This window comes from Elephantulus edwardii, unplaced genomic scaffold, assembly GCF_000299155.1.
Source record: "Elephantulus edwardii isolate Elephantulus edwardi_28Jun2011 unplaced genomic scaffold, EleEdw1.0 scaffold00146, whole genome shotgun sequence".
Lineage (NCBI taxonomy): Eukaryota > Metazoa > Chordata > Mammalia > Macroscelidea > Macroscelididae > Elephantulus > Elephantulus edwardii.
In genome coordinates, this window is record NW_006399896.1 from 6597820 (window position 1) to 6608449 (window position 10630).

At 43.1% G+C, this 10630-nt stretch overlaps 2 protein-coding genes across 2 annotated transcripts in view; one reads left to right on the top strand and one right to left on the bottom strand.

The window, feature by feature from the left end:
* PI4KA (phosphatidylinositol 4-kinase, catalytic, alpha) overlaps nucleotides 1-10630 on the bottom strand; it is a 196063-nt gene that overhangs the window by 71045 nt on the left and 114388 nt on the right. The gene's annotated exons all lie outside the window — the stretch shown is intronic.
* SERPIND1 (serpin peptidase inhibitor, clade D (heparin cofactor), member 1) overlaps nucleotides 6944-10630 on the top strand; it is a 9699-nt gene continuing 6012 nt past the window's right edge. The window contains exon 1 of the mRNA XM_006894562.1: nucleotides 6944-7778. Within this exon, the coding sequence (XP_006894624.1) occupies nucleotides 6947-7778 (832 nt within the window). The 5' untranslated portion in view covers nucleotides 6944-6946. The remainder of the gene's footprint in view (nucleotides 7779-10630) is intronic.

The window sequence follows — 10630 nt, forward strand, 5'->3', positions numbered from 1 at the left end:
TCAGGGTGAAGTCTCTCTCAGGGAGGAGTGATAGGGAATGGTAAAGGACACACTGACAAAGGAGATTTATCAGAACTGGCTTTGATAAGCGCTGTGTCAATTGGACAATTCAAACAGACTTTCAAGTGGGGGGAAAAAAAAGAACGAGCTGGGGAGGAGGGTAGAGAAAATAGTGCAACAATGAATGAATGAAACTCCCACCCCAAAAAAAGAAAAAGAGATAATTGCCTGCTGTGTACTGAGAAGCTTAATAATAAGAGAATGTTTGTATTTTCTATATATACTGATAGAAATAAATGCCTAGGGCCTTGGTTTTTGCCTTGGTCCCCTGTGCCTCACTTTCCCCCTTTGTTTTTAAGTCAGCAGCATCATGTCCTCAAGTCCTGCCTGAAAATGGCAAGAGAGTATAAGAAGAAATACCATTTGAGCTAGTACTTCCACTGTTAGGTATACAGCCTAATGATAAAACAGAACTGTGACATGAATAGATGGATGTCAACCTGTGTTCACTACAGCATTATTTACAACAGCAAGAAGATGGAGAAAGCCCAATATTCATCAGTAGATGGATAAAGAACGTATGTTAAATATGCACAATGGATTACTAGTCAACAGGAAAGAATAATAATTTGCACAACACCATGTAATGTGGATGAATCTAGAAGACATTATTCTGGGTCAAGTTATGCATGAACATACACTGCTGTCCAGTAAAGACTGACTCAAAGCTGGCCTTTATTGTGTTTTCGGAGGTAAAAATTGCATTGGAGGGAGCTGGTTAATCTTAGGGTCACACAATTTGATGGGAGGAAGCAGGGGTGGATAAAAGAAATGGGAAAGATTCTGTGAGAAAAACAATGTACAACAATTTTGTAAGTAAAACAGTATAAAATAATTGGTTAGTTTTTCCTCTTCCAGTGTGTGTTTTTGAAAAATAATGGTTGTTTCATAACGTACAAGCTCTGTGAACACAGGAGTTAAGTCTGTCTGCTCATGTTCAACTCTCTCACTCATAAACAATAATGCTTGCAAATTAAAGGACTAAAATTATTTAAAATTTTAAAAAATAAACCCAAAGCTGCACAGGAGGAGACTGATCATCTCTCTCCTGCGGAGCTGATGGATTAGAATGGCTAGAGGCACTGCCTGTGGGACAGCAGTACAACCTCCTATGCATTAGGACCCAGAGTTCTCTGTTGTGCGAAATGAGTAAAGTTAAAGGACAAACAGTGTATGAATCCACTCTATGGGATGGGAAGAGAGGAGAGTCAAAATTACTGTTGTCAGACGTCATCTAGTCACATATAACTCATGGCAACCCTATGAACAATGGATCTGAATCTTGTTCTAACCTATGCCAGCTTCATTATCTGTGACAAACTTGAAGCTCATTACTGCAGTCACTGTGTCAATCCCCTTGGCTGAGGGTTTTCCTCTCTTTTGCTGACTCTCCATCTTTCCAAGCATTACTTTTCAGGGAATAGTCTCTCCTAATGACATGCCCAAAGTGATATATGATTGGGTATTACGGTTATGACAAGAGTCCAGAATGAAGGCTGCATAGTGGAGTGTACTTGGGGCGGGGGGTATTGTATACCAGTGAAGGAATTTTTCTTTTACTTTTCAAAGAGAAGTGCAAACTTGGGGAGGGGGCGGGTGGGGGAGGGGTGGGCAGGGAGAAAAATGCAACAATGAATGAATGAAAATCCAAAATATCTTTAAATGTTCATTAAAATTAATAAAGTAAAATAAAAAAAAATGACGTGCCGTAAGTATGAGAGGTAAAGCTTCCTAAGACATCTGTTTACTCTTTTGGCAGCCCATAGGACTAAAAAAAGTCACAGAGCAGTACATCAAAAAAATGGTTAACAAAGGTAATATTACTAGATATATAAGCCCTCAGGCCTGGTGTTAATTGTTTGGGAAGAACATTTTTCTAAGTGGTACAGCACTGGTCTGTTAATTTGCTGTACTGAGGTAACTGGGGGTTGTTATGATGCTGAACGCTGTGCCACTGTTTTGTCAATGGCTATAATGGTTACCTATGTTGGACAGTGTTTGGTGGAGCTCCCAGATTAAGACAGGCTTGGAAGCAGGAGTGGCGTCCACTTCCTAAACAACATGCCTCTGCAAACTATGAACTTAGAGAAACAATGACAGTTATAGAACACAGTTCAGATCTTTTGTTCATAGGGTTGCTCAACTCAATGGCACTTGACAAGTCTTCAATACCAGCAATAATAAATGCTAACAAATAAGCATATATATAGACAGACAAAACAGACAGACACACACACATACACACAGAAAATGGACTGCTATATCAACTGCCATACAGAGGTTTGTCAGATGATACTATTACATTCACATTTGTTGTTAGGCACTGTTGAGTCAGAACGGACTCTGGCCCTCTAGGTAGTCTTCAGAGGCAATAAATCACATCGGGGGCAGGGACATTGTCTATCTTTCTCCCTCGGAGCAGCTGGATTTGAATGGTGTGCCTTTAGGATAGCAGCCAACTCCCTATCACTAAGCTACCAAATATTCATGTGTCTGGTTGAGCCAATAGGGGTCAAAGCTGTGCCAATGTCTCAATTATAACTGAACACTTTGAGGGAATGAGTTGTTGGTCCTGGTCTGGGAACCACAGTCTTGGGGGACATGAAGGTCAAGTGACATACACAGTCTACAGAGACAACGCTCTGTTCCACTTTGTGAGCAGCCATCTGAGGTGCAACTACTCAGAACTAGGGAGAGGAAAGAGAAAGCAAAGATGTAAAGACACAATGAGTCCAAGGGACTGAAGCACCACAGCACATCCACTCCCATGACCCTGAAGACCAGAAGAACAAAGCGGCACTTGGCTACCACTGCTGAGCACTTTAAAAGCAACCGATCAAGGAGAAGTTGCCTGGAATGCAGAACAAAACAAATAAACAAAGCCATCCTGGTGAAATCCCTGATGTGATGACTCAAATCCCAAAGAACCCAGAAGAGAACTCACCCTTTTGCCTCAACTTTCAGTCAATGTTTTTAGGTGTTTTTTTAAAAGTACCATTGAGGCGAGCTCTGGTGGCCTAGTGGCAGGAAACCGCACTGCAATCCTAGAAGTGCATGGTTCAAATCCACCAGATGCTCTGCTAAAGGAGGAACAATCGCCTCCTGTACCAATCAGATCCAATTTGACGGTACACACATAAAAAAAAAAAGAGAATAAATAAAAATTATTATTATTTTTTTTTAAAAAGTACCACTGAGTTGGAATGGACCCAGAGCTAACCCTCCAGTGGGTATTCAGAGGCAGTAATTTACACGGGAGGAAATTGTTCATCTTTCTCCTGTGGAGCAGCTGTTGGATTTGAACTATGTGCCTTAAGATTGGAAGGGCAGCTCCTTACCACTAGACCACCAGAGCTTGGGGTACTACCTAGTCCACTGCAACTCACACCAACCCCATGTACAAGAGAACAAAATCTGCCACATCTTGTGCCATCTGCATAGTCTCTGCTGTGCTTAAACTTACTGTTGCGAATACTACTGTCCATTCATCTCACTGAGGATCGTTCTATCTTTCACTGGCCCTTTTTTTCTTTCTCTAGGGACATGTAAAATAATAAACAAGCTTATAGGGTGAACAGTAATGTCAGGGAGGTACTGACTCCTTAAAATAACCAAGCAGGTAAGGCTGAAGGAACAGCATGGCTCCAAGGATAAAGCCCAGGGAACACACAGGAGTGTGGTAGAATAGAAGAGTGAATGGAAATGACTATCACAGGGACCAAGTGGAGAGCCTGACTATACTGTAGTGACTTTATTTTGTATAAGAAAACAAAATGTGTATGAATGTAAAACCAATTTGCTTTGTAAAGTTTTACTCAAATCACAATAAAAAAGACCACAGTTGGGAAGAAGGTCAAGCTTCCTTGTCTGGTAGAGGTCGGATTCTAGGACAGAAGTGTGGAGTGTGATGACACTGTGTGTATTATATTAAATGCTATGACTCAAAAATGTAGATTGATGCTTGATGGGAAAACCAATTACCTTTCACTCAAATCACAATAAAACCCCACACAGTTACATCAGAACCTCAAGGTGCGGCAGGACACTCAGCATCGATCAACGATGAGGCTGAGGGTGTTTGTGCTGACTAAGCTAGCTGAGCACTGTTTGACTTGGGATGTGTTGACTTTGGAAAACATACAACAGGAGCTTAGCACCAAAGTTCACATTGCCATTTTGCTGGTGGTCAGGGTTGTCTTCACTCTGCAGCTTTGCGTGTAGGAGCAGCACAAAGGTAGGTCCACCTTGAGGATTTCTGCTGAGTGTAAAATTCTATGATCTTTTAATAGGTGCTTCATTTCTCTAACAACTACAAATTCAAATATTTCCATACTATCTTGGAAATGGAAAGAAGTTTTTGAAAATATGGTTACTAGAGAGCTGTCAGTGACTTTACTGCGACAATTGACAAGATTAGCCCATGAACTGTAGAAAAGGGGGAAAGGAAAGCATTATGTTTATATGGTAACATTTTGTTTGAGAACTCTACTGTGGTTATGACAAGGCCCTTGATCAGAGGTATCATCTCTCAAGTGTCAGCGTTAACGTCAACAGAGTTCATGATATGTGCAACCTACTTCCGAAGAGTTCAGAAAAGAATAGCAAGTGAGTATGTAGGTGTGCGTGCATGTAGACACAGACACTAACACTGAAGTGAGTGTACAGGCATGTACACAACATAGACACATAAGAGACTGTGCAGGTGTATGCGTGTACACACAGACACACAAGTGAGTGTGCAGACATGAGTGCAAGTACACACACACAAGAGAGTGTGCAGGTGTATGTGTGAGTACAAAGACATACGAGTGTGCTGACGTGTGCATGTACACACAGACTCAGACACACAAACACAAATAAAGGTCTGGTAAAAAGTGGATAGGAGATGTTTTTAACACCATCCTTGTTATCTTTATCTAAGTCTTTTTTAAAAATAAAGTGTTTACCCCATCAATAAACGAATGGATAGAGAAGCTGTGGTATATTCACACAATGGAATACTATGCTGCATTGAAAAACAAGGAATTCATGAAATATTCAAAATGGGTGACCCTAGAGGACATTATGCTCAGTGAGATATCTCACTTACAAAAGGACAAATACTGCATGGTGCCACTGTTATAAAGCGGGACTGACATCGGGGTTGGGGGGCAGACTAAGATGGGATAAATTATGTATACTGTATTGAAACAGATGAGAGAGAAAACTATTTAAAAGGGATATATGATTAGGTATTATTGTCATGACAGGAGTCCAGAACAAAGGCTGCATAATGGAGTGGACTTAGGGGGAAGGCGGGAGGAGGTTGGGCAGGGAGAAAAGTGCAACAATGAAACCCAAAGTATGTGTAAACTTTCATTACAATTAGTTTGGAAAAAAAAGTGTTTACAAATCCAGTCAGTTATGTCTTTCATACCCTGTCTGCTATTTGGGTTTGGTCACCCAGAAGGGGTGAGGAAAATCACCAAAAAGTCCCTCCTGCTCCCTTCAATTAATACATTAAAGAAAGCACCAGATGAAATTCCCACGGAAACAGAACTTCTGAATGATTATCCTTTAAAAAGAATGGTCTCTTCAAACACATTCATTCGACTCTAAACACAGCTTAAACCTAATGCTCATTTTTAAATGTTTCATGCAATTTTTGTAGTTGCTGTTGCTATTATTGTACCAACTTGGAACTAAACCACAACTGACCTGACGACAAGTTTTCAGAGGCTATAAATTGCATGGAAGGAGAATGTCTTTCTCTATGGAGCACCTGGTGGATTTGAACCGTGTCTTTGGGTTGGCAGCACAACTCAACATCACTAGGCAACCAGCATTCCCAATTTTTGTGGCAGTCAGCAGCAAAAGCAATGAGCCTTGGTGGTGGTACAGAAGTTAAAGTATTTTCCTGAGAACTGAAAGTATGTTCAAAGTCATCAGCTACATTCCCCCTCTCCCCACTAAAGGAAAAAAAAAAGAGCTAAAAGAAAGAAAGAAAGAAAATTAAAAAAAAAAAAAAAAAAAAGCCATTTGCTTCCCTCCAGGGCAGTTCCATTCTGTTCTAGTTTCCCAAGGTGTCAGAATCAACTCAAATGGCAACGAGGTTTACGCAGAAAAACAAGGAAAGTCCTTCCAAGTCCTTTATTTTTATCTGTAAGCACTAGTTCTTTCTTTCCTCCCATGGAGGAATTAAAATAATTTTTGTCTTTTCCCACTGATCCCATGAGATCAGGTGTAAGAAGTTTCAAAATAGACTATCCAAAATACTCAGATAATTACCTTGAAGCTCTGGTAGCCTAGCAATAAGGAGCCGTGCTGCGTACCTACATACATGGTTTGAATCCAGCACCAGCTGTTCCACTGCAGATAGACAATCTCCCATGTGATTTACTGCTTCTGAAAACTCACTGGAGGGTCAGTGATGGGTGTGGTTCCGGTTCTGTGGTCCAGCACAACATCAAGGGGCTGAGAGTATCTTTATGTTTAGTGATTGATTAAAAACAGTGCTACCTACCACCACAACTGAGCCTCTTGTGTTTCAGGTTTGAAATGTTTCAAGCAGATTTTCTCACTGAGGGTCCCCTAAATTCTTTAATAATTACAAGGTTCACAGACTGTGTCAAGTATGTGTTCACTATTACTAGTTTTGGTTTTTTTTAAAAAAAAATTATACTGGTTTGCATAAAGAATTCACACACATGCATACTGTCTCTTGTCTCTCATTCTTTCATTCAGTGTTTCATATGATCACTAATATCCACTGTGTTTTATAAACTGAATCACCTCCAATCTTTTGATCTTTTAAAAGCTGTGATCTGAAATGGGTGGGATCTGGCTGGGGGTCTGCTATCGCCTCTAACTGCGTATGCTTCCTCCCTTCTAGCTAAGCTCTGTCAAAATGAAGGCCGTGCTTCATTCACTTGTCATCTCTCTCATCATGATGTCCTCACATGGCAGGGATCTGGGCCCAGGGGACCAGCTGGCCAACCAAAGCCTGGGTACGCCCCTCCTCCCTGCCAGCTTCCACAGGGAAGACACGGTCACCAATGTGTGGATGGAGGAGGGAGAGGATGATGATGACTACCTGGACCTGGAGAAGATCCTCAGCGAGGACGATGACTATATTGACATCATTGACATCGTCCCGCCTGTGGACGTGGGGACAAGCCCTGGCAACATCCTCCAGCTCTTCCAAGGCAAGAGCCGCATTCAGCGTCTCAACATCCTCAATGCCAAGTTCGCCTTCAACCTCTACCGGGTCCTGAAGGAGCAGGTGGGCCCTGCTGAGAACGTGGTCACTGCGCCCGTAGGCATTTCCACTGCCATGAGCATGCTATCTCTGGGCCTCCAGGGTGAGACCCACGAGCAAGTGTACTCCACACTGCACTTCAAGGACTTTGTCAATGCCAGCAGCACGTACGAAATGCTGACGGTCCACAACCTCTTCCGCAAGCTCACTCACCGCCTCTTCAGGAGGAACTTTGGCTACACGCTGAGGTCAGTCAATGACCTCTACATCCAGGAGCGATTCCCCATCCGGCAGGACTTCAAAGCCAAAGTGGAAGAGTACTACTTTGCGAAGGCCCAGACAGCTGACTTCTCAGACCCAGCTTTCATAGCAAGAACCAACCACCACATTCTGAAGCTCACCAAGGGCCTCATCAAAGATGCGCTGGAGAATATAGACCCAGCCACAGAGATGATGATTCTCAACTGCCTCTACTTCAAAGGTAGGAAACAGCTGCACGTGCTCCCAGAGCAAACTCACAGCATACACTTTCAGTATGTGGCTGGAATGAATGCCATCGACAGTAGTGTAGCTGTCCCTAAGCCAGGAAATCTCACGGGTCAGGGGGCAGTGGATACCATGGTGACAGAAGCAGGGCTGACATTGACTGAGTCCTCACTCTAGGTTGGAAGATGCACCAGACTCACTGTGACCATGTGAGAGTGTCACCACTGCCAACTTCTCCATGGCCCAGGAAGTGGGACTGTAGTTCAGCTTCTGATCACTAGAGTCATCGGAGCTCCCTGATGTCACAGGAAGTAAAGGAAGCCCTAGGGATGAAGCTGGGGAAGGGCAGGGCCACAAGGGGTCCCAGGGAGACCACTTCCAGCATAGGACTTTGAACCACTTTAAAGTCGATGAAGTAATGCAACACCCGGGCACTTTCTGCCAAGTGGATTTGCATGGCTTCTCTTTTCTCTGTTTTTAAATAAGCAGTAGCATGGATAAAAGGCTGAAGTAACAGGTCTGAAAATGGTTCAGAGCAAGTAACTGATGTCAATGCCTGCTAACCTTTACTGGTACTTATTTTTTATTCTGGGCCAGGTGTGAGGCTTTTTTAAAAAAATTGTTCTGTACCATCCAACAGAGTGTGGAAACTATAGAACAATATCATTGATTTCACATGCAAGCAAGATTCTACTGAAGATTATCCAAAAACAACTGGAACAGCACATCAGCAGAGAACTGCCAGAAGTCCAGGCTGAATTTAGAAGGGGTCGTGGTACTAGGGATATTGTAGCAGATGTTAGATAGATCTTAGCAGAAAGCAGGGACTACCAGAGGAATGTCTATCTGTGTTTCATTGACTATGCAAAGGTGTTTGACTGTGCAGATCATAACAAACTGTGGCTGACTCTGAGAAGAATGGGAATCCCAGAACATTTAATTGTGCTAATGCAAAACCTATACTTGGACCAGGAGGCAGTCGTCAGAACAGAGCAAGGGAAAACACTGCATGGCTCAAAATTGGGAAGGGCGTACGCCAGGGATGCATCCTATCTCCATATCTTTTCAACCTGTATGCAGAACAGATTATCTGGGAGGCTGGGCTCTCATGAGAAGAAATGTGGTGTCAGGATTGGTGGAAGATCTATGAACAATCTGCGTTATGCAGATGACACAACTCTGCTTGCTGAAACTGAGGAGGACCTGAAGCGCCTGCTGCAGAGGTCAAGGACTGCAGCTTCGAATATGGATTGAGGCTCAATGTCAAGAAGACAAAGATTCTCACCACTGGACCAATTGGCAGCATCAGGATGGATGGTGAAGAGATTGAGATTGTTAACATTAGTTTGCTTGGCTCTACAGTCAAAACTTGGCACCAGTAGCCAGGAAATGAAAAGGTGTATTGCCATGGGAAAGTCTGCTGTTAGGGACCTCTCCAAAGTACTGAAGAGAAATGGTGTCTCTCTAGAGAGTAAGGTCTGATACCGGCCATGGTCTTTGCAATCACTTGTTATACATCAGAGATTTGGACAATGACTAAGGAGGATAGAAGGAGAATTGATGCCTTTGAGCTGTGGTGCTGGAGAAGAGTATTGAGAGTACCATGGACTGCTAGGAAAACAAATACATTCATCCTGGAAAGAGTTAAACCAGGCTGCTCCTTGGAGGCAAGGATTCTGAGGCTTCGTCTGACATACTTTGAACTGTTGTAAGGAGGGGGGGGTCCTTGGAGTGGGACATCATGCTTGGTAGGATGCAAGGACAGCGCAGGAGGGGAAAGACCTCTATGAGGTGGATCAATTCAGTGATTGGGATAATCGGGATGGGAGTGTCAGAGACAGTGTGATTGGCACAGGACAGAGCAGAGTTTAGGGCTGTTGTACATAGGGTTGCTATGAGTCGCAAGCGACTCAACGGCACATAACAACCACCACCACCATCAAATCAGATCCAACTGGCACAGGAGATTGCCCCTTCTCTAAGCGAGCATCTGGTGGATTCGAACCATGTGCCTTAGGGATGGCAATGAAGCTTCTTGCCACTAGGCCACCAGCGCTCCCTCGAGGGCATTTTTTTTTTTAAATTACTAAGTAAATGCTGATTTTCTTATTTTAAACTGTGTTTCACACTACTCTTCATTCATATTCTATTTTATATGATCATCCCCATGCATTATTTTATAAACTCAATCACCATTGGATTTTACCCATCCTAACCCAATCTTTTCAAGTCTCTACTGGATCTTTCCAATTTCTTTCACCACCTCCATCCACCCACCAAACTGCACAACCCTGTGGTTTTACCCCTAATGATGTGAGGGCATTTTTGAGCAGCCAACATGGTCCCCAGAATCGTAGGTCTAAATGGCCACAGCCCCTTTAGAACAACTATCCCTGAGATGAGATCCAGAAGAAGCTGCATTACTTTCCACAAGGCTAGAATTTTTGGAAGGTGTGAATCCAAATTAATCACTGTTTGGATAGTGACCCATGGTGAACATTGTGCTCCACAGCGTTTTCCTCAGCTGCAAGTCACGAAGTTTGTGTTGTTAGGGGCACTGGGGCGGGGGGCCTTCCAGTCAGTTGTCAAGGATGCCATTTCAGTCAGAACCACAATCAAAACCCATGGAAGCAGCAGTCACAAGTGAAAAAACATATTGTATGGGGCGAATCTGTTACAAGATCCGTCTTCCTACAGTATTCAAAAGCAAAGATCCCATCTGAAGGACTGAGATGGGCCTAATCCAAGCACAGTATTTTTAATCACCTCATGTGCATTAGGATTGGTGGACGATCTAGCAACAATCTGCGTTATGCAGATGACACAACCCTGCTCGCTGAAACTGAG